The sequence below is a fragment of the Pyxicephalus adspersus genome, chromosome 4 (genome assembly GCF_032062135.1).
Source record: "Pyxicephalus adspersus chromosome 4, UCB_Pads_2.0, whole genome shotgun sequence".
Classification (NCBI taxonomy): domain Eukaryota; kingdom Metazoa; phylum Chordata; class Amphibia; order Anura; family Pyxicephalidae; genus Pyxicephalus; species Pyxicephalus adspersus.
This window is the reverse complement of record NC_092861.1, coordinates 92,334,792-92,360,032: the sequence shown is the minus strand read 5'-3', so window position 1 is coordinate 92,360,032 and position 25,241 is coordinate 92,334,792. Positions and strand designations below refer to the sequence as shown.

Genomic DNA, 25,241 nt, shown 5'->3' with positions numbered 1-25,241 from the left:
AAAATATTTTACTACAGTATTTGGTTCAGAATCTTTTTTTTCTAGATTTTCCTCCTTTAAAATTGGGTGCGTCTTATATGCCGGAGCGTCTTATACGCCGAAAAATACGGTAGTCCCAGAACATATAGCCAAGTACAAACCCTCATCTTCCACAATCTGCTTTAGAGGTTGTGGGGCAAGAGGGACATTGGAGCACATTTGGTGGTCAATTCCCACAGCCCAAAACTACTGGTCAGAAATGTTTACACTTCTGTCCTCGAATATACAAACAGAGATAGAAAAACCAGAAGCTGCTCTTTTCTCAACCAACAGCTCCCTTAATATACTGTCACAGTTCAACACTGCAAAGTGGTGGACCCTCTGTGTCACCAACCCAGTGGGTGGAGATGTGCAGGGTCTAAGCAGTAGCTTTGTCTTCTCCAGAGCCTCTAGAGGTGGGAATGTTGTGCGGCAAGCTACTGCCAAGGCAGGTGACTACTGACTGACAGGAACCAACAACGAAGTACCAGAGCGAAATCCAAAAGGGTAGTCGAACAAGCCAAAGGTCAGGACAGGCAGCAAACCAGAGTAGTCAATAAACAAGCCAAGGGTCAGGGCAGGCATGAACAAGAGACATCAGGAAACATGCTGGGGTCGGTACACAGATAGCACAGGAACAAACGCATAGGATGGAGCTGTAGAAACCTGGAAGTAAAACCACAAGGAACTCCTTGTCCACTTCCTTAAGAAGGGGATGTCATGTGATAAGTGTAGGTCATGTGAGCTGCAGATTACAAACCCACCAGCAGAGGGAGCGCTGGGGATGCGACAGCCCCAGGTGTTATTCAGGTGCCTGCCAGCAGATGGGATGGCAAAGGAACAGCTGACAGAGAATGACCTGACCTAGACCAGGAAGTGTGCAGAGTGTTGGATCCAGAAGCAGAGATGGTGCTGGCAGCAGGTGACTGCAAGGAGGGTAAGCCAGAAAAAGGCAAAGATACCCTAGACCTGTGGGATTCTGTGACATATACAAAGAAATGGGCTAAGCTCTTCTTGCTGGCTGCTTGCATAACATTAGCCAAAGTGTTGAATAAACATAATATTCCTAAAGAACCCCTCACTTCAAAATTAAACTGGATAATTGTAAATGATAGACTTTCCCAAACTCTCAACCATACTTTAGACAAATTAAACCTAATCTGGGAACCTTGGAATACACACAATAATGTCTAGAAGTGATCTGATACTGTTACTAGTATTGCAAGATAAGACCGTTCCCCCATCCTTTCACGCTACTTTCCCCTTTGATTTCATTTCTGTTAAGTTTATAACTTTTTGGTTGGGTTTTAATTATCCATCTCTATATCTAAGATTAATAGTTGGTAACTTTCTAATAATCTGACAATGGTGCTCTTTGCATTGTCTTACTGTTTGTTTGTTTAATTGTTTGTTTTAAAAAGTAAAACATGTTGTCTATCTCCATTTTATTCTGTACCCATCTAGTACAAAAGTTTAAAAAAATGAAATGAAATACCATTTGTACACTGTATAGCTCCATGCTAATGTAATCTCCTGCTTGTGTGATTGGTTGATTTTCCCAGCTGTTCTTCATCTTATCATGACACTAGGACAGATCAATTGTTTATAGCAGATAGAATTTTTTCACACATTCTTTTGGAAATAAAAGTCAGTGCTTTAAAAATGCAGGTGAGTTTCAAGCAAGATGCACATGGAATCCTTCCTATATGTATAACTGGCATGTAGATGTTTGTTTTGATCTTTACAACAAAAGTGGAGTTCTGCTTTAAGTACTTTAGTTTAAGTTTAAAGCACATGTTAACTCATGAATCAGAAATGTATGTTCCGAGTTATGTTAGTTTTTCATATATTTTTTATGTTTTTTCCAATATTTTTTTTTATTATGTTTACACAGTATATCTACAGGAAAACAGTGTTTTTAATCTGCACACTTTATTTGAACTACAGACATCTTCCCCTTATCCTGATACCATTATTTAGAAGATTACTAGTAGGATCAAGTGGTACCTGCGAGGGACCAGTAAATTGCAATACATATGTTAAGTGTTAAAGCGGAACTATAGTTTCAAATACAAAAACTAAGAGCGGACAAGATTCATATTGCAAAAGGGACAAGTGATGTCCCTTTTGCAACAAAACATTCCTACCTGCCTGTTCACAATCATCTTTTTGTAGTATGCATGTGCAGCTCAGTGTAGGATGGCAGGATATGCTGGCACATGAATGAACTCCTGCACATATGTGTAGGAGGTACGTCATCCCAGACCGGCCAGTCAAAATGTCCAAAGTTTCAACTCCCAGAAGCTGAAGATAGCAGTGCCCATGATAAAGCGTGGACAGGTGAATTGAAAAAAATTGCAATCAGGTCGGTAAGAATATTTGATTGCAGAATGGACATCACCCATTCCTTCTGTAATAAAGGACCTGCCTGGTTGCAATTTTTTTGTTTTCGTGGTTTATATGGTATGGTATATATATTTCTTGCTTTAAGTAAATTGTTAAGTTTAGGATGTAGCAGACATCCTTATGTAATATATTATGCTATTTACGTACCAGAAACAATATTTTAAGTGACCGAGATAATAATGCTTCCTCAATAGGAACCAAATGTTCTATGTACAGGAAGAGCAAACCCACAAAGAAGACAAAATGTGATTCCTGTTGTATGATAAATTCACTTTTTTTAATAAAAATATGCTCACACTTACTTTTCTATGCAAAATGATAAGTTCCTGATCTGGTTCAATGCATTCTGGTTATTTTCCATATACAATACTGTACAGCACTAGTTATTTTTAAGACAAGAACTATTACACAAGTATCGTGTAACTATGGCCTTTTTTTAACTTTGGCGCATTCATCAATGTTTTTATTTCACCTAGTGTTTCACTAACCAGGAACAAGCAAGTCCCTGGTTACTGTTTAAATGTGCTTTCCATGGATCTGGATTTCATGTGAACACTAAAATAGACAGTTGTAGGCTCCATAGCTGAATTTTACTCCCTTATATATTTTTTGCGCCATACCAGATTTTTTTTAATTTCAACATTTTAGAGCAGTAACCTATAGCAACAAAACTAAATCTATTGCAAGCCCAAATGAAAGCTATGGAGAAAGCAAGGTTCCAGTTTGAAGATCACCAAAGACTACAAGCAGTCTTGGTAGAGTAAAAGAACAGAATCCATTTTATAACAATCTGATCCTAATGGTGTAAATGCTGGTTTCTATGGTTTAATGAACTGTGCAGATTTACTGCAAGAATTAAAATACTGAAAATATAAAGCAGTGTAAAATTGTCTAGCAGAAGGACAGTATTAGGTACCAGTAAACCTTATATTCTCTGATTAAAATGTTTAATAATAAAACTTTTATCCATGGGAATTGGGAGAATTGTGAATCTGTGAATGTAAGTAATATAATGCTAGGTGGCTTATATATTAATATAGGTGCTAGGTGGCTAACACACACAGTGTTCTTACACTTTTATTTTTTTTCAAATGAAGCAGCAGTGTGCTGCAAACAAAAAGGAGCTCTAAAATAGATCAGTTTGATCAGTAACAAGTGAAAAGTCCTCTTGGAGCACCCCGAAAAAGTAAAAAGGCCCTATTATTTAAAAAAATACACTACCTAAAAGTCCTAAAGTCCCCAAGAAACAAAAGCCCTATTTACTACATGTTCCCTTGACCCAATTCCCTCTGATCTACTCCGTGCCCATTCCTCCACCCTGGACCCTGCCCTAACCAAACTATTTAACCTCTCTCTTTTCAACTGATATCTACCCCTCTGCTTTCAAACATGCTACATAATTCTCCCTATCCTGAAGAAACCTCCCTTTCTTCTACCTAATGGCCTATCTCCCTTCTCCTATATGTTTCCAAACTTCCTGAGCGCCTTGTCTACAAAAGACTCACCGACAGGTGTGTGGACAGACATAGGCAGCAGGGTGACTGGATGTGGGGAAGCAGCCAGCAGCTGCCACATCTAGCATTTCTGTGGGGAAATGTGGCTTTACACATTTACAACAGTGTTGACCTCTGCTGCTAACATTTCCATGGGCTTTAAAGCACTGCAACACCGTGTGCACCTGTCTACACACCCCTGACAATTGCATGTGGAAATGTGGCTTTGATATGGCACTGAAAGCACTGTGCGTAGCTTGATGGCTAGCTAGTGTGGTGTGATCCAGCTGCTGAGCTCTCATTGGTAGGCCTTTGAGCTCCCTTACCCAAGATCCTCACACAGCCTAAAATGGCAATAACAGTATTCATACCACTAAATCTATCAAAAAAAGCAAACTCATGGAGAGTAACAATTTTTTTTTATTTATCAGAATTATCTTCTTTAGTCGCTAAAATGTCACTCATTTCATACTGATTAGTTTTCACCAACAAAGGAAAAAATATTACATTTGTAAAGCAAACAACTTGATATCAAACATTACCCAAAAGCACTTGCATCAATATGCAATTTTTTTATTTATTATGAGCAATTTGATTGGTTGAAGCTTTCTGGGGGAAGCTTGAATAAACAGCACAGAATTAGGCAGATTGTGGTTCTAAAAAACTATTTTGAAACATCATCTATGCCTATTTGTAGAGGTGGGAGGTGAAAAGCCACACTTTTACTAACGTAATGATGAAATAAAAGGTTTATTCATTAATGTTACATCACCCCAGGGATTAACTGCCAACAGCTATTAGACTGCAATGGGAGATGCTCAGCTATGGGGTCCTTTAGGGAGGTCGAAGCTGCAGGAGGTGTCTGTGGGGTGCCTGCCGGAACCTTGGGGCCCTTAAGGGGATGTCTGAGCTTTATTTTTATAAACATTACTATTCCAGATTTTATTTCTATATTTCAGTTGGTTCCTTAGTGGTCCAGTACCAGGGAGCTGCTCACCGAGTCATGCAGAGGAGCCAATTCAATACTAATATAAATGGAATGTGATTATGTACAGTTATGGGATCCTAGATTTCATTATCACAAGATTAGGCCTAGATCATCTCACCCAGCCAATATCACTTTTAAAGGGAGTGAATGGATGAAACTGCATGTTCTTGGAATGTGGGAGGAAACCAGAGAACCCGAACCTATCGCTTCCCTATTAACCCCGCTAGTTGTAATCCCGAGTGGGACAGTCGGGCTTGCTTAAGTTTAAAAATATTTATAAAGTCATTTATTACTTGCATTGCTTTACCACTATGTCTCTCTAGCAACTTTACACATGCATATACATTTCTATTCTTTTAAACTAAGCATTCCTGCACTGTCTCTATATCAAGCTGAAACAAAGGAGAAACAAAAAAAACATTTTAAATTATATATTTGTCTTTTACAGAAACTTTGGGAAATATGTAATGTTGTTTTTGATGTGTATAAATAAAGCTTTGAAACAAAACCTTCAGTGTTTACTGAATGAAATGCTAAGGGGGAGGGGCTATGTTGCCTGGTTACCTGTCGCCACAGCACACAGACAAGACTCTCACTGCTTCCTGAAGTACATCTCACCGGGGAGAGCCGTACGTATAGCCGGGTGGAGGGACCCCTGCATGTGTGTGTAGTTGAGGGGGGTTATAGTAGGGAACACTGCACGCTTACTGCCAGCACTGGACTTGTTCAAGCTTAGGCTGAGTATTGGCTTCTCCCTGGGATGGGGGTGGTGATATAACGGTGACCTCTGTGTCTACATGCCAGACCTGTCTCTTACAGGGGAGAAAATATCTTTATTATAAAAAATGAATATTGGGATAGTAAAGTTACTAATATACAAAAACTTTTCACAATTAAATGATTATTTGAAGTAGATGTCCTTGCTTGTAATCATTGGAGAAGGGTCAGGTGATCCCAAACAACCAGTTATGTCTCAGCACTAATAGGTGCAGCTCTTGTACCACATTTCACTGCAGCACACATTCCATGTTTAATATGTTTTCACTTTGGCTTGTTATTTGAAAGAATGGTGAACGGTAGGACTTCAAATTGGGTTTTGATTGCTGTTTGTGTCTCTGCTGGGGAGATTCCGCACTTTAGTTGACATTGACACCCATATGGAACGTGATGGCAGGTCCAACGTTTTAAAGTTGTCACCAAAGCAAGAAGTGAGGGGCAATCTCCCTATAGGGAGAGCAGCTGATGATGGGTTTTGATTGCACATCTCCAATGTAACACAACAGACCTAGGCTTTAGTGTAGCAAAACACACAGATATGAATTGTATATGTGATGTGAACTTTAAACAAAAATTTACATGCAAATACAGGCAGTCCCTGGGTCATTTATGTTAATAAATGCAATTAGGACAGATGTCTCAACATATTATTAGGCAGTGTGGTGTCAGTTACTGTATAAAATCCTCACTGTAAGCTAATCGCAAACAAAAAAAAATCTTTATGGAGCCTAGACATTCATTACCTTCTGGAGCAAGCTATGCTTTGATATGCAAAGAGAAACAACTGCAGAGTTTGTCTTGGTCATTAAAGAGTTACCAGAGGCTACAGAAAGAGCTCACCCCCCTAAGATCACCACAAGCTCAGCTGTGTTTGGTAAATGGTAAATGTTCACTTATGGTCCATTTAAGACTGTATTACACTTGCATTGATTGTGCTGTCTAAATAAAGCTGTGAGAAAAAGTCTCCAGTAAGGCACACACATGGGAAAGAAGTTGCTAGGGAGGAGCTTTGTTGCCTGGTTACAGGTCACTATAGTACACAGGCAGGAATGCTCATCAGTAAAGTGAGCGGTATGTATAGCGGAGAGAAGGGCTCTTGGACACATGGGCCTTGTATTAGTTGTTTTATACATTCACCTGGGTATTGTGCTTCTCCTTTATATGGATGATGATGGGAGAACTATTCCAGTAGTTTTATTTTCTAAATGCACATTTCATATTTCCCAGTATTCTGGCTAGTATCCATATTTTTAAACATTGCCTTGTGTATGATGAATCCCTCCATTGTTTTTTTTTTAATAGATCTTGTCATCTTTAGGGTGATTTGTGTGTAACAAGGGGCAACAAGGCATTGGGAATCAGAGACAGTCTGCAGGAAGTGGAAGCTGTGGACTGTGCAAGAATGGGAATAATATATAATTCCAGAAAAGTTAAATAAAACCACTGGTGGATGTGGGTGTAATTGGTGTGCTTTATTGTTAGTAGTCAGCACTATAATAGTCTCTCAGGCTGCTTATTTCTAAATTCTATGTGTGGGAGGAGGATTGTAATAAATCAACATTAATAAAGTGAATAACGCATGTTGTGTTAGGCAGCTTATTCCAACGTATGGCCAAAATACCATGGGGTAGAAGCTTGGATGGTGCCATCTTCAGCTGTAAGGGATGGGAGGGTTTAGTTCTGCTTTGATTGAATGTGATGTCTCTTTATATAAGAACATTGACATACAATGTGTAGGTATAAGCATCAAAGTTGCTGGCTGTATTTCAAATTGTAAAAGTTTTAGCAAATATCAAGTAAATGCTTATCACTAAGGGGTTCTTCAAATAGATCCAAAATCAAAATGTGAGGATTTGTTGTGTACCATCCAGAAAGAATATTTGTTCTTAAACAGCACCCTGAAAAATCTGTGTTCTCTCGTAAATTCCGCCTGTAATGTAGCATTATATTTCCTGGTATGTGAAGTTGTATATCTGCAGAGTGAGATATAAGGCACTGCTGCCTCTGTTATGCTTAGAAGTCATATTTGATGATATCACTGCTGTACTGCTTAAGCTTCTCCTTACTCGTGGCTGTAACATCGGCAAACAAAGCCCTGCTTCCTGCTCATTTCTTTTTAATAATAGATCTAATAAAAGTAATCTTCCCATGGCATTTTTGTGTATTTGACCTCTGTAATCACTTTTAAGGACTAGAGCAAATCACCAGATTTTTTCTTCATTGACTTTGGCTTTGGGCTATTCAGAATCCCAAAAGTTTTGGACCACTTTGGCCGTAGAATCAAATTCTTGCATTCTTGGAGAACTTTAATAAATCGGGGCTTATTACATCAAAGGAAACTTGTCATGAGAGAAATGCTTGGGTTGCCATTGCTGACATGACTGAATATACTGGGTGCATGGTTATCTCTGCTTTCAATTCTTTCTGAATCAGTCCTGAAACAAGCCACAACTTCTGATATGACTTTTTCAGGGTCAGCAACCTGGAAAGCTGTGAGGGTCAGAATGACAGCCAAGCTGCTTGCAATTTCAGTCAAAACTTTCAGTCAAAAAAGCAATGGAAGCCCTTATTTCTTAATTGACGAAGTTTCTTTAACCAAAGAATGCTGAACAGATATTTTACATTTTACTTATTTTTTTTTATACTTTTACAATATTTCAAAATTTGCTTAAGAACACAATTTGCTAGTGGTGTGCAGATGATAGATTTTTAGGCAGGGTCCTGTGGTTGGTTTACAGTATCCCATGATTGCTATGATTTTTAAATATGAAATTATTTGAAATTGCAGAGTAAAAAGGCCACTCACTCCAAGGCTTTCATGGTCCTTTTCAACGACAAAAGACTGTCCGATGCAATAAACACGCTCTGTACATACAGCACTGTTCTGCTCTATGAAGGGGGGGGGGGTTAAGGACAAAGCAGAACTCGGCTGTGCTCTTTCCCCTTCACTTTAAATACGGTTGTTCATCGTTCAAGGATCCGCCAAGACAGATCCAAAAAAGATGAGCGCTGTACACATGCCAGATTCCTGTCCCATATCAGCCCTAAAGCAATTATCGGACGTGAATCATCTGACGTGTGTTTGTAGCCTATTAACTAATAAGGACACAGGGATTCACTCACTGTCAATACATGGAGCTGTACTATCTCCTGAACCTTACATCTGAAAAGTTTTATATTTGAAAGGACATTACTGCTGCAAGCAGATTTAACATAATAATGACTGCAACATTTCAGCAATTACAAATTGTGACTGGTCATGTTGGAGGGACATTTTCCAGGAAAATTTGATAGGTGATGAATTCTCAGATTTAAAAAGCAGCAGCATTCAAATAACATTTAGAGGAAAAGGCTCTTGTGACTGGTTATCCTGGAACATATTTGTATGCTATAATGTACATACATAACAATAACTCTTTTTTTTCTGACAGCACTTGGTGATAACCTGAGCACACTCCAACAAACACTTCACAGCCATGACGTCTGTATTACCAGCTCAGAAAGAAATGGGAAGTGGAACGTACACATTCTCCAGCCATCCCAGGGTGGTTCAAAACCGTCGTAAATACAGGACAATACAGCCACCTGCGTGAGTGAATGATTCATTTTGAATGATTCAATTTTTTCATTGGTTTATTTTGAAATAAAGGATAATGATAACTAAATGACAATATAGGTATACATGCTCAATTTAGCACAACTGCAAACTATCCCTCTTTATCATTGTGATTATAGGGTTTTTTTTTTTTTGGTTTATGGATATTTTTATGAAATATTTACATATGAACATTGTATGAAAATAAAATACTTTTTGAAATTACAATGTGCAGAATGTGATAGTTCTTTGTCAAATGATCCAGGGTTATAGTCAAATATTAAGGATTTTAGGGAGCAACAGAATATTTCCTTGCTTTGACAACTATAGGAAAGACACGTTTACCACTGAAATAAAGTCATAAGAACATGGTTGTCTATCTGCTTATATGTTCTTATATGCTCTTAGCACTGCCATCTGTCATTTGTCAGTTTTCTAAAATCTTAGCACAGGAGACTCCTTGATACATTGTGCTGCTGTCTAAACTGCAAGCTCTGTTACAACCCAGAAGATATCACAAGCAATACACAGAAAAGGTTGATTCCGCATTATAACTTACATTCGATAATAACACTTTCATTCCATGGACGTTTTTCACGCCATTTAACAAACTTGCGGCCAACTGTGCAGTACAGAGTTCTGAGGCTAAGTGCAAATATAGATCCCCTGTAGCTGAATGGGTTGTGCCATATGTACACGTGACCACTTTCCTTATCGTTTAGCCAGCTTTTGGTAGTGTTTACATACCTGTGTAAATCTGATGATAAATATTTTGTGTTCTTTTCAGGCCTGAAGAGACATATCAATATGGAAATATTATGTATGATAGAAGAGTTGTGCGAGGCAACACATATGCGCAGCACACATTACCTTTGGTAAGAAAAGCAAGCGAGTTTTCCTCATCTTTTTGTAGTTTTTTTCTGTGCAGTAAATATGTTCTTAACATCATCCCAAAAGTACCACCAAACTAAGTGTTGCAAATTCTGCAGAATAAGCGTGAGACAGGACAATCTTTGCTCTGTAATCTCTGTGTAATTCAAACAAGTACAAAATTTACTGCAGGCATGTTTTCACATACTTTTCATGTTGGTCACTCACCAAAACATTACATTTCAAACACATCTACTTTTCCTTTTACAGTTTGATCAGTTTAATTTGAAGACAAGAATAGCATATAGCTATGTATCAAGAATTTTCCTAAAGTATTTTCAGGCAGGAGATATATGAGAAACTGACCATGGATATGATATAGCTAAAATTGAGTGACAAGAGCTGTTTGGCTGCTCCACCTTTCTACGTTTTCCCATTGGACCTTTTCTACCTTAACCCTAAAAACGGCAAGCCAGGGTTACATACTTTAGAGGTTAGATGGCTAATATACCTGGCTCTGAGCAGTTGGGTAATGCCTACACAGCTGACCTCCTTGGCTTGTCTATGGCCACCTTAACCAGGCTAGGATTATTACTTGACAGACAAGTACAATAATGTAATGAGCTATTACAAAAAAAGTCACTGATTACTGTGTAATTGTACCATAGACTGCTCAACCAGATCCAGTGGAGATTCAGAGGGCACAGGAAGCCCGCAGGAGAGCATTGGCAAAGAAACGTGCAAAAGAACTGTTGAGACCCAGGACCCCGGAACCAGTGGAAGGTCGGAAACACATAGATGTGCAGACAGGTAAGAAGAATGGTTCCTTTAAAAGAAAAAGTACTCCCATGTAAAAGTATTGCTAGTTATTCATAGTTTAAAGATGGAGGGGCAAGAAATAATATAAAAAAAATGTCAGAAAGTGTTTCTAAAACCTTCAAGACATTCATGGGCTGGTATTATTGTGTCTAGGTGGTTTCCATTTCTTAATTCAGTACCCTAAATAACTAACACACAATAATCTACATATGTGTAACTTGTTAAAATTGGAATGACACTCAGGAAACTAGTATTTCAAAAGCAGGTAATAATGGAAGACACCATATCTCATATGTAATGTTTGTTACAATCCTAAACAGAGCTTTACCTGGAGGAGCTGAGTGACCGTATTGAAGAGAAAGATATGGAATGCCAGACAGATGCCTTTTTGGACAGACCACCTACACCTCTGTTTATTCCAGCAAAGACAGGAGTTGATGTTGCTACTCAAATCTTGGAAGGAGAAGTAATTATCTACAAAACAAACTTGTCTTGGTTTATAGTGATAAAATTATCGAAACTATGAAAAATGAAATAGATCTTTATTGTGTGCATTTCTTGAATGCTATTGGTTGATCATTCATATATTTATTTTGAAAAACTAGTAATGAGATATCCACATCGGATCTATTGCTTACTTTACATTACTGTGCACTGTATGAAATAAAGCACAAAACTTGTACTATGATAAAACATAAATCATTTAGAGAGAAAAGAAGAACTGTGAATAGGGAAAGACATCAGAGAAGTCATTTCCCTAACTTCCCTGCCTGGCCAAACTGGGCCCTATAAATTTTATAAAGCGTGAGAGTAAAGTCAGCAAGCAAACCGCTTCCTAAATTTGACAACAATTTAAAGAATTTAGAACAAATATAGTGCATTCATATAAGAAAACTGACCTAGTAAATATTGGAAGCAGTCACAGTGGAGAATCCTGATGAAAAATCAATGATTATTTTTGTAGAAACAAGCTGTATTTTGCTTTTCCATGCATTTCCCAGTGGATATGCATCTTATGTAAACAAAATATCTTCCACATATAAATATTATCTCTTCCTTGAAACATTTTCTTGTCTATAAAAAAAATGCAAAACAGTCTACCATATTATGATTTATAGCTAAATATTCCTTTTAAAAGAAGTCAGTGTCTACTTAAATCTAGTTGTTATCTTTGAGTTGTATTTTTAAATGAGTACTTTATTTGAATGGGTGTTGCACACTGGATGTTGTGTGCCATATTTCTGTGTGACCACTATTTCACCACTGTATTTATTATTACTTCCTATAGGTTTACTTACCCCGAGTGTTACTTGGGGTTACCGCTTTCAGCAACTTTTTTTTACCCCGAGTCACACGGTTGGGGTTATTGCATTAGTGTCACAGGACTCTGTTTACATGTGTTATGTTCTCCCACTTTAGGCACTCCAGTTTCCAACATCATTCCAAAAACAAACTGGTAGTGTTTGGGTTGCTTCTGGTTCCCCACACTGAAATGAATGAGGATGGTACTAAAATGGTTAAACAGGTTATTGGTAGGGTGAAGCACAATGCAGTTGTCAAGCCTACTAAAATGGACAGTGCTACCGTTTTGGCCTCTAAACATAAACAAAAAATTGTACAGATAATTTTGCATATGCATAATCCTGCTGCTTATGAAGACATAAATATATTACACTCAACCTCTTCACATCACAAACCTGGCAGCCTACTCCAGAGAGTTGACAACCCCTTAGAATAAATATTAGATCAAAAGGCTCTCAAATAAAATAGCTTATAAATCACTTAGTTAATAAATACTTGCAATCTGTATGTTCATTGATCTATGTATATAACTATTTATTTACCGAGTGATTTATAAGATATTTTACTTAAGTGCCAATTGATCTAATATTTATTCCAAGGAAACCTGACCACAAATCTTACTGTGTGCAGTGTAAATGTTTATTCAATTCAAAAAAGCACAGCAGCAAAGCTCATCTTTGTTTACTCACAAGGTCAAAGTATTGGTTAAAAAATCAGTCATCAAAAATATTCTTGTATCAGATTATTCTGTTAGCTCTGGATGGCATGAAACAAGGTCTCATCTCCAGCTGTCATTTGGGGTCTCTGTGTATCAGCTGACCTCATTCCCAGCATGGATGTGACACGCTTGGCTTCTCACTTATCACAGTAAATTGTCTATTTATTGCTATAGATTCCTAATCCTATAAAACAGCACATGGAAGTATTTTTGTACAGAATTTTCTAGATAAAGGAATGGATTTAGTTGACCTTGGCAGTTTGGCTGAAAAGGTGTAGTTATTTTTCATATCTAAAAAACCAGGAGAAACCTCCTGCTTAACGCTACCTAAATTGTTACAATTCATTTTGAGTACAACTCAATTGCTATGCCAGACATGCAATATACAATGAACATCAGGTATCATGCTTACTCACAAGGTCAAAGTATTGGTTTCATGTTGTATGAATGCTATGCTTTGATTTGAATAGACAACTACCTATAAGACAAAATACCACTGAGGACTGCTGTTGTAAGAAAAAGGAACACAACAGTTACCAGTAACTTTGTCCATTCATCTTTGCAGCTCTTTGACTTTGATCTGGAGGTTAAACCAGTTCTGGAGGTGTTGATTGGAAAAACTATTGAGCAAGCTTTACTTGAAGTAATGGAAGAAGAAGAACTTGCTAACTTAAGAGCACAACAGCGTGCCTTTGAGGAGCTGCGCAATGCTGAACGTGCTGAGGCACAGCGTCTTGAAGAACAAGAGAGAAGGCACAGGGAAGAAAAGGTATTTATTTTTAAGTTTTCTAGTATTTCCAAATGACAATCAGTGAAGGCGTTTACTGTAGTATATACAAAACATAAATATTTGATTTGCTGAACAGCTGCTCTACTTTTCTGTATAATTTCTGTTTAGGAACGACGTAAGCAACAGCAAAGGGAAATGCTACTGAAAGAAAAGGAGACAGCAGAGAAGGTGGCAGCAAGGGCATTTGCACAGCAGTACCTGGCAGACCTTATTCCTTCTGTGTTTAGCAGCTTAAGAGACAATGGATATTTCTATGACCCTGTGGAAAGAGGTTTGTAAATGTAATCTACAATGAAAAAAATAATGGTAATAAGCAGTGCATTCATTTTAAATAAAAATGTAAAACACACCTGGGGATTGATATATATATATATATATATATATATATATATATATATATATATATATATATATATATATATATATATATATATATATATATATATAAATTTGTCATATTACTTTGAAACCGTTAGCAAAAATATTTACAATGGGTGAATTTGTAGTGCAAAAACAGCCTGCAGACCCCCAGCGAGATAGTCTCATAGTCAGGTTTTTTCCATTCGCTGAATATTGTGCTGCCGACATTTGTCACAAATGCAGTATGATTTGGGGGTTAGTAGTTTACTTTTCATTTCAGGTCATAGGAAGTGAAATGCGCCCTGCATATCTAGCAATAACACCAGATATTTTCTGCACATTAGCCTTAAAAATGAAAACTAATGCAGCCATGACAGGGCCTGGAAAGCTGCAATATATTACATGTTTTTGTTCACTGGTTTACAAACTGCATTTTAGAAAGGGCAATTAAGGTCTCAATGGGTCTGAGCTGTTTTAGCAACACAAAAAGTGGGCAAATAAAATGGTATTCAAGTGGTTTTAATGCTTTTGCTGATAGGTGTACATTAAAACATGAGGTATATCATCAAAAGATAATAAGGCAAAAACTTATTCTGCAAACCTTCTGTTTAATAAGGAATAGTCTTAAACCATTCTCTCTAGATACGCAGCCAATGGTCACCTTGTATGTAGGAGGGCAAACAAATCTCAGCATAAAAAGGTGACCTCTTCAATAATGTCATCATCATGGCTGATGATATGGCCATAAAACAAATAACTCTCAGCAACCACAGGAATAAGACTGTTGACTGCTATTTGCCTTTCAGCCATATCGTGAGCTAACAAAGTCACCCACTGCCTATCTCATATAGTTTATATGCTTTTGTTCTCAGTTACTTTTCAGATGATATTATACTTTTTTTTCTTTGTGTTTCCTCATTTCTTGTGATTAGTATTATGTCAGTTGAACGCCAATTAAGGTTTTGAGTTCAGAATACGATTAGAGCATTTCTTTATGTGGTCACTGGAATTACAGAAGACCTCTTTTTTTTTTTTTCGGTGGCATTTAATAGTAACCTTAGTGAAGCCCATTAGGTGTTTAAATCTGTATACATTTCAAAGCCTGTGTTATATCACATTCATATAATGGGATTGATCAATTAATGATCTGATTATAAAATTTCTGTGTGTCAGTTACAATTTATTAATCCTGTCATTTATCAATGCAAAGAGAATTCTAAATTTCAGAAGCACAAACCTACTATGTTTAGGTGTAAACAGCCTGTTGTGTGAATATCTCTGGTGGTACATATTTAGAGAAGAGAGGAACATAGCTTAGTTTGGGTATAGAAGATCTTGGAGCCGTGTTTAGTATGTACTCTTTCTGTAGGTTTAATGCTTAATATTTGTTATAATTGTTAAATTCTATGTTTATTACTATAGATTTGTAATCCTAGAAGACAGCATATGGAAACATTTTTGTACAGAATTCTCTAGATAAAGGAATGGATTTATTTGACTAGTTGGCCTTGGCAGTTTAGCTGAAAAGTTGTAGTTATTTTTTTATATCTAAAACACTATTGAGGAGAAATCTCCTGCCTAACGCTACCTAAATTGTTACAGTTCATTTTGAGTACAACTCAACTGCTATGCAAGACATGCAATATACAATGAACATCAGGCATCATGTATTCAATCTGAACCTTGTCAGCAATAGTTGAGATAAGCAGATTTCCCTATTAATATTGCAATTGACATATAGAAACTATCACAGGTCCTTGATGCTCAAAAATCTGGTAATTTTTTTTTACATTGGTGTTCATTGCAGTTATACTTTTAATTAATATTGTATTGATATAGTTTGATCCGCTTGTCTGTCTATAGCTCGAACAAATAATATAACAGTTTAAATCAGCAGACCTGATGAAATATGTAATATTTGTAGTAAACAGTAGGTGGCAGTGTTTTACCTGTCTGCTGATAGTATGAATGCTTTGCTGCTAAGTAAATGAGTGCAGGTTTTGTTTCCTGTGCCTTCTAACAGACTTGAACATGCACAGAATATGTTTTTAGACAACTCTGACCAGCTAAACTTTTAATTCCTAAATAAATGAATCATATCCTGGACATAATGGAAAATTAAAATTGGATAATCATTTGGGATAGCTGAGAAAATGTTAGAAATGAGGTTCTCACTACATTATCAGCTACTTACCTGGTTGACTTAAATAAGTAAGGTGACCATTCATGCACAATACAGTGTATCATTGTAGAAATAAATAAGAAGTCCGCAGCTGTCCACATAAAAGTAAGCACTTACACAAAGACTATGCATTGCTGAAACCCAGTTATTGTTTTATCAGTGTGTCTCATTAAAATATTGTGAAATAGTTTATTGTGAAAGTTGTGCATTCCATTCCTTGTATATCTGTACATTTGAGTTACTTGATGAGAGCTGGCAAAGTCAATAAACCCAATCAGATTTCAGCTTTTAATATTAAAAATTATGATCACTATGTATTGTGCAGCAACCTATAATTACCAGAATGAGCATTAAATACTGCCTGCTGCCGTTTAAAACTCATGGTCCTGGAAGATTTACTTGCAGAGAATGTTTGCTTACGTAGGATTGCACAGGGGTGAAAACTATTAAATTGTCTCTAATGTACAGATTGGAAAATCTCTTGGAAAATATAATGTAATAGTATGTAATAGTAATGCATAGAAGGCTGTTGGAATTGTTACTGGACCAGGCCTAGTACAAAAACAGCCTTGTTAGAACTGCATTTTTTAACTGTGTTTGTTATTCAGTTTCATGTTTATGTTCTTACAAAAGGGGAATTCGTACCTTCTACTTGTTGCTTATAACTTGTATGTGTATGTATATTTTTTGTAATGTCTGTTGCTTTTTTGTAGATGTAGAGACTGAATTTTTACCATGGCTTATGGATGAGGTGCAGAAAACACTTGAGAAGAATGACTTAGGAAGATCTGTTCTTGACCGTAAGTACATTCAAGAATTGGTTAGGCAGTGTTTACATTTCCATACAGTGAATGAGGGAAATCCGGGGGCCTCTTTATTAAAAAGCAAATAACAGAATAAGACCATTTTTAGAAACCACCAAGTTTTGTTCTCCGGCTTGTAAATGTAGAGAGCAGAGGTGGTGACCAGAAACTTTGCCCACTTGAATGGAGTAACTTATCATAACTTTTGAAAAGTGGTGATAAAGGTGTTTGAAACAAACACTGTGGATCTATATGCTGTGTGCTAATACATTCTAAAGGTGTTAAAAAATTGATTAGCCAAAAATGAAAAATATAGCTTTTCTTTAACAAATCAATAGCTGACAAATGTGTTGACTGAAAAATTGTGATAACTATGGTCAAAATAATGATGTTTCTTTTTTGACATTTGTTAAATGTGCAGAATGATAGTAAACTATATAGTGTCTGACCTGCCCAGTCATGGTGGACATTTACTACAACATAAAGATCCTACTACCAGATACCAGAATGCTCTAATTATAACCAGAGTTATAATTAAAACCACATTAACTTCCAGGGTTCTCCATTTCAGTCAATCAAAGTGATCACAGCATGACATGAAAACACAAATTTTACCCTCCTGGCTCATTCTGTGGGTCCCACGGACATCAACTTTGGGAGGCCTCCTGGGCTCTCCCAGCACACAGGCTATACAACCTTTTCACCTGAGCAACTTGGCCTCAGGCTGCAACTCTCCCTTTCCAAGGTCTTCTTCCTTTTATTATCAGTCAGGTGCTTCCAAGCTATCCCCACTTTCTAGACTGGAAGAGGTATGGAGAGCCTGTACCACCCTTTCTCCAGGACACTCTGGACTATTTATAATGTATGTATGTCACAAAAATTGTTGAGATTTTTAGTATATTTAAACAAGCAAATAATTTGTTGATTATACTTGGCACCCTGCTTATGACATACTGAGCACATGAAGTGCATGCTCAACCCATAGTGTAGATATGCAACGGAAACTGAGGACTCCACCAGAAACATGGTGATCACACTGAAAAAAAGTATAGTCTGGCAGGGACATCTGCAAACTAAGCTTTGTTTGGGAATTCTAAATCTATGTACACATGTGCAATACTTGTACATTTGGAAACAATGGTTAGTTTCTAGCGACTCTAGATCAAACAAGTGCCATTCTATTCTATTTTAAGCAGGACAAACAGCAGGCATTCCACTGCATCCCTTCCATTAAACTTCTACTAAACAATAGCAGTCGTTGCTCTTGGCTGTTTACTAATCTAGCCGAACCACTAAGTGATGCTGGGGGACAATTAGCTTAGCTTAAGCACAAAAAACATTTTAGGTACAAAGGGAAACCTAGTGGGGTCATGCTTAGCAGAGAAAGGCGGTATATCAGGTACAAGCTCTACACCTAAAATTTGGTTAGCATGAGAAACTCATTGAGCACATGAGCCAAAGTCATTCTGAAAACATAAAATTCTCTGCTAGTTACACTGTAAACAAATTGTACATTATGCCAGGGGCATACTGAGTACAATGTTTCTCCTAACTGGCAGTGCTTTTACCCTTCTCCTAGCTCACCTATTGCTTCTTTGTCTCAAACATGTTCACTATCAATTACCTGGCACTTGTTGGAGCATACAGATGCATTATTCTCCTCGTGAATTAAAATCCAAGTTCACCTGAAATTCAATTTCATTTTCTTGGAGAGCAACTGTATATATTTTAAAATCAACCAAACCAGATGTCAGCCAAGGTGCCTACTTTTACTTGAAAAACAGGTAAAATACATTGACTTGAGTATAAACCCAGTGCACAAAATGTGACCATCCCTGCTATTCTTCAAAATGATAATCAATAAAATGGGTTTCACTTAAACAGCTGGTATGGTAACTTTATTTATAAACAAATAGGTTTCCAGTTTTTTTCCAGTTCTTTACACCCCCCTCTGCCCAATCACATTCTTTACCTTTCTTCACCTCACATTTTGTGTGTGGCCGCAGAGTGGTAATACGGGTATGGGTGGGGGAGGGATTAAGGAAAACTTGTCATTCCTACTTCATCCTCTGTAAATGTAATCAGAGAAGGGACATTGCAACAGCTTCACTGTTGAAGCTTTCATCCACTTCTGTCCACATTGGCCCATCATTCCCAAGCTCATTTTTATGGACTTTCAGTAGGGCTTTGCATTGCTAAGACCATCTCTCTGCATCCACTATGTTCCACAACAATAGTTTCAAAGCAGGATGTCCTCCTCCAAGGGCTTCATGAGTTTCTAAAAAGCAGTATGTTCCTTGCCCATGGCAAGATTACTGCCCCCTCCTGCATCCTTATTTTTTTCACTACATATTGTGGAGGAAGGTTTGTAGACAAAACTTGAAGAAGCTTGTAACACAATCCTTGCTGCTTTATCCTTCAATGTTCCTGCTTTCTGGGATTATAGGATGTCTAGACATGAGAAAGAGGAGTCTCATACCTTTGGAAGGTTCTGCTTTTATTCACCAACAACCCTCGTCATTCAAAAGCATCATTCTCAGGACAGTTAGTTCAGTTGGTGGCATAGGATAGGTAGGAAAGGCATAGTAGCAAGATGGATGCCATGTTCCGGTAATTGTTTATAACCAATAGGTTCATAACTTTTACATTAACTATAAATGAGGCTGTGTGATAGAAGCATGTGTAGCACTGCATGATCATAGTAAATTTACTAAAGAAAAGCACTTCCATGGTAAAATGTTTCCAGTGGACATACAAAAGTAAAAATACATTGCTGTAGTAGGAAGAACAATACAAACAGGTAAAGAAAAAAGACAGGAACTTTGTCATGTTCACTGCTGGATTAAGTAAAAATGCAAATTATGCTCACATGGCTATTATTTAGTTATTTGTTTATGTAGAATAGCTCTTAGGGGTCTAGTAAAACATGTTTTCTCACAACTTTACCCAGGATTCACGCATTTTTGCAACGGTGGGTGAAAGTTTTGTGAATCTTGCATGAAAACACATACCCATTTTAGTATATATATTTGAATTATTTAAATATATATATATATGTTATATATATAAAATAAGAACACATTATCCCCCTCATATTGTGTGATACTTGCTTCACCTCCTAGATTGTAAGCTCTTCGGGCCAGGGTCCTCGTGTTCTCCAGTGTCACTGTCTGTATTAGTCTGTCATTTGACATCCCTATTTAATGTACAATGCTGCGTAATATGTTAGTGCTATATAAATACTGTTTATTAACAATAATAATAATAATATTTATCACAGAGCAATGCACTAAAGTTTTTTTTATGTCTTCCAGTACTAATAAGAGAAGTGATGGGAAAAAGAATTGATGATTTCAGCAGATTGGGGTTACAAGAATCCACAACATCAAATGTATAGGATAAAAAGAAAATGAAGGTATGGGCTTGTCATTAACTTTTTTTTTTTTTTCATTATTTGTTTCAACAGTGCTTTCACAGTGCTGGCATTGTGACAACACTGTGATTTATAACTGCCAGTTTTTATATTTTTTATGCTAAAGTAGTTAACAATCATAAATGGTTTGTTTGCACACCTTAAGCTCATAAAAATATTAAAATTACCTATATTACTATAATAGAGTACATGTGTTTAGATTGGTGATTTTTCACACAAGGATGCTTTCAAACATCCATTGTTGCAATTTACCAAAATCATAATATGAACGTGCTCTTTATACTGTAGGTTTCAATAAATACAGAGATGCTATGAGCAACAACAAGCAACAAAACATATAAGATACAGCTAGCCCCTGAGTTAAGGACATCCGACATAGGGACACCTCCTAGATACGCCCTAGGGGCTTCCCTGCTTGCTCCTGTGCAGAACAGAGGCTTGAAGGGAGCTGTTTGCAATACTTGCTGAAGAAATATTTTGCTAAACACAGCTGAGGTTGTGGGTGATCCTAAGGACTGAGCTCTTTCTGCAGCCTCTTGTAACTCTTTAATGACATAGACAAACTCTGCAGTTGTTTTTTTTTTTGCATATCAAAGCACAGCTTGTTTTATTTGCTTTGTTTGTAATAAGCTCACAGTGAGGATTTTTTACAGTAACTGACACCATGCTGCTTACTAATATGCTGAATCAAATATCTGTCCTAATTGCATTTATTAAAATAATGTACATAATCCGATTTACATACAAATTCAACTTAAGAACAAACCCACAGTCCTTTTCTCATATGTAACCCGGGGACTACCTGTATAGTAAAACAAATAAAGCATAATGTCCATACAGACAGGAGAGATGAGCAGAAATTGATCTGGTAGATGTTATAACCAAACATGAAGTGCTACACAAACAGACATCTGGAGCCAACATGCCCTTTTCTCAAGGAGGACATTATACTTTGTTTGCTGTATCATATGTTTCTTTTGATTGAAAATGGTCCTTTTTTTCTTGTTTGTTGTTGCTAAAAGCATCATTGTATTTATTTAAACCTTTAAACTACTTTTTCAGCATTTTCCTCTTTGGTTTGATGTGCTTGTATTTCACATAATGATTGTGGCTTCTTTTGAAAAAGAATGTTAGGTGTTTAGACCCTAAAAATTACCTTGATTTACTGAATTGTATGTTTAATGGTAAAATGTTTAAGGTTATGTGGACTTCTATAAGATTAGATTGTATTTTTTCTGTGTTAGTGATATAAGATGGGTAGTGGATTTGTGTTATGTGACTAGTAAAACAATGAGCTGCTTCATCATATTTTGGAATGAATACACCAGGAATCTGTTAAAAGTTCATAAGGACAAGTAAATAATTGTCAGCATGACTTATACAACACCATAAATCAAAGATTCCAGGATGCCCCATCAATGGGCCTGATTTGGTAAAGCTCTTCAAGGCTGGAGAAAATGAACAGTTTTGATAGTGAAGCTGGGTGACCCAGCAAACCTGGAATGGATTTCTTCAAAGTCATTTGCTATTTGCTAGCAAATGTTTTGAATCCTGGACCAGATCCATTTCAGGTTTGCTGGGTCACCCAGCTTCACTGATGAAAGTGTATCCTCTCCAGCCTTGGATAGCTTCAATAAATCAGGCCCAATGTCAGAGTATACATTTAAAAGAGGAACAATGTGTAGTATATTACACACTTGTATCTGATAACACCACAGCTGAGACTCACAATAAAATGTAAGGGTTCACTTTAATAATACTTGATTTCCTGAGTTCATATAGTGCTAGTCAGCTAATCATTGTTTGCTACGTCATTTAGGCCAGGTAGTGTTTCTCATCACCTTTTTATCAGTGTAAGTCATTTATTGACATTTCTTTCTCACCCACGTCATTAAGAAGATTAAGCCCAGGTTTAGACACCACCCTAGGGAGTTCAGGAGTATAGCCATTGGATTTACTCCTGAATCAGTATATATTTTTTGCTTTGCTGGTGTTACGTGGTTGAATTTAGTGATTGGGTGTCAGTAGCAAGTCTGTATTATATTCTAAAATTAAAGAACCCTGAGGGAAATACATGGGTTTCTTGTCTAATGTCTTTCTGGAAGTAATCTTCTTCTAACTATTTTCTGGGTCTCTAAAAAAAAAATGATCAGAGGTTTTAAATTCACTGGCTGCACACATGTCCCAGATTATTTCTGGTCTTCAAATATGTTGTTCATATGTCAGCTGTAGTGACTCCAGACCAGAACTACATACCAGTTTTTCCTTCCCATTGACTGTACTAATCGTCAGGTTTCAGATATCCTGAACACAATATATTTGGACAACGTTTGCTAAACAGCATCCATACCAAACATCGTTATGTTCAAATAACACTGCATCTAACAAAAGCAGGTTTCCTTGTATGCATACAGCGATTTGATTGGCTATTGGAAAACTTCAAAATGTTAAAATGCCAAATTAGAATGGACAGTCTAACTAAATCACATTTTTTGATTAATCAAATATTTGCCAGCTTTGCAAAGCCATCATTCTCTAATCTTAGACCAAACTCCGAGATGTGCAGATACTTGCAGTTAGAAACATGCAAAGTACAAAATGATTACGGTTGGGATTTGTGGCTCTCATACAAAATGTTTAGTCACCACAGAGGTTCCATTACGTGTGGTTACCAAGCTCATCCAGCTGGAAGCATGTAAATTTAGCCTTACAGATCTTTCTACAGAATAACATGTGAGCACATCACTTTGTATGGATTAGTGACTAAGCCACTTGTTCCTCTAAGATCTGTAAAAGGTTTTGTGTTTGGATAGAAGTTGAATGTAAATCATAATTGTAAAGCATATAAATTAACAAGAAAATTATAAATAATATTATTAATAAAAATGATTTTTCTTGGCTGCAGGAAGAACGTTTTACATCACAATAATAATCTCTGCAATCAACAAACAACGAAACATAGAAAACTGAACAATCTTTCACAAAGGATAAATTTAAAGGACAACAAGCAGACATACAGAGGAAATAACATTATTACCTTTTACTGTAACATTGCTTTGTACTTGTTTGAATAATGTATTTAACTGGTTTCCTGAAATATATATGGTACCAATTGAAATGTTTATTTGTGTCCAAGATTATTTCTGGTATACTTTTGGTGTCATTATGCTGTAGAATTGACATGATTAGAAGAAATTATGTTGTCTCTGGAAAGTAATCAGCTGATATGCAAGGTACTGTGTAGTAAATATATCAGTGTTTTCAAAAAGAATTGAATGCTATTGGTGTCTTCTTATTTATTTTTATGTTTAATTAGATTGCTTAGGGTAAAAAGTAAATACATTTTCTTTTACACCTTAGTTTAGGAATTCTTGTTTTTCATTTTTAGGATGCTAGTACTGAAAGTTGCCAGACTTGGTAATAGGTTCCCTTAACCTAACATCAATCTCTTTTTGTAAAACATAAAGCAAACAATAAAACTCTTAAACATAAACCTAACAATAAAACATTACCATTCAAACCTTCCTTGACCCACCACTAAAATGTAATGCTTGATTATTTTTATACCTAAATATAATATAGTCCTGCTGGTAACACACTTCCACAGCATGTATAAAAAAGCAGCATTGTTCTGCTAGGACAGTATGTGGTAAAACTGCACAACACCTACCCTCTCCTTATCTAGGAAGGAGGTTAACGCTGTGCACAGGAACTAGCAAACTCCCTGGATTACCAGGTATTTTTTGCACTTATAAAACTGGTGTACAAAAAGACATTAAATAGTATGTTTAACAAAGTGTGAGCAAATAGGAGGGGTGTACATATATATATATATATATATATATATATATATATATATATAAATCCTGCCCATGTTCATTGCCTACCAAAAATTATCAGTGCCTAGTCATAAGTTTGGTATTGGGCACCAATATTTAAAAGAGTGTCACATAAAAACGTTTGATCCTCTGACATTGCCCCTAATCAGATTAGCAGGTAGTTTGACAAATTAACTTGAGCAGAAAAAGTGCTGGATGAAACAGATTGTCAGCTCCTTTAGAACTGATCTCTTTTTATGTAATGAACTTACTCACATATATGTTCACTGGGTTGTTGTGTCTAGGTGATAAGGCTGCTTTTAGATTCAGTTTACTTTCATATCTTTCCATGATGTAATGCAGGGCAGTTCGTGTGTTTGGGTGGTGCAGCTTCAGGTACAACCCAAAGGTCCTGTGCAATTTATAGAATGGTAACACCGGATGACTACATTTGTATTTTTAACATACATTTGATAGAAAAATATAGTGACATACTTTTTAGGTATCCTCTGTTTACACAAGGTAGCAGTGTACTTCATGTCATCTCAGGTACACTCATTCTGAAAATAGTATACACAATCTCTACTTGCCAGATGGGAACTCCTTGTCCATGATTAATTATTAGTCACAGATTTACAACTTTTCTTCTGAACAATTCCCAGAGGCAACTGCCATTTTATTGCAAAATATCAGTAAGGAAACTTCCAGATTTATTTATTTGTGATTAAAGTCTACCGACCTTTCAGTTTAAATTCGTTTATTACATTCCAGATGCATCACATTAAAAATTGACCTCTGCAGAGGCAAAGTTAATCACTGCTTTTACACACAGACCATTGCTGGTAGGAAACAGGACTTTCTGCTGTGTC

At 36.7% G+C, this 25,241-nt stretch overlaps 1 protein-coding gene across 1 annotated transcript; it reads left to right on the top strand.

Annotated features, from left to right (window-relative positions):
* Positions 1-5,454: 5,454 nt before the first annotated feature.
* On the top strand, positions 5,455-23,825 carry RSPH3 (radial spoke head 3). The gene is made up of 10 exons (XM_072409005.1): positions 5,455-5,534; positions 9,114-9,271; positions 10,065-10,152; positions 10,816-10,957; positions 11,287-11,432; positions 13,552-13,755; positions 13,885-14,047; positions 17,032-17,118; positions 20,436-20,536; positions 23,460-23,825. Exons 2-9 carry the CDS (start codon positions 9,159-9,161, stop codon positions 20,516-20,518), a joined length of 1,026 nt encoding a protein of 341 aa, XP_072265106.1. The 5' UTR covers positions 5,455-5,534; positions 9,114-9,158; the 3' UTR covers positions 20,519-20,536; positions 23,460-23,825.
* The last annotated feature ends 1,416 nt before the right edge of the window (positions 23,826-25,241 follow it).

Excerpts from the sequence above, each read along its gene's own strand:
- RSPH3 (XM_072409005.1), top strand. The coding sequence starts at position 9,159 with ATGACGTCTGTATTACCAGCTCAGAAAGAAATGGGAAGTGGAACGTAC. Across the intron at positions 10,958-11,286 it reads ACACATAGATGTGCAGACAG|AGCTTTACCTGGAGGAGCTG; the intron begins GTAAGAAGAATG and ends AATCCTAAACAG. Across the intron at positions 13,756-13,884 it reads GAAGGCACAGGGAAGAAAAG|GAACGACGTAAGCAACAGCA; the intron begins GTATTTATTTTT and ends ATTTCTGTTTAG.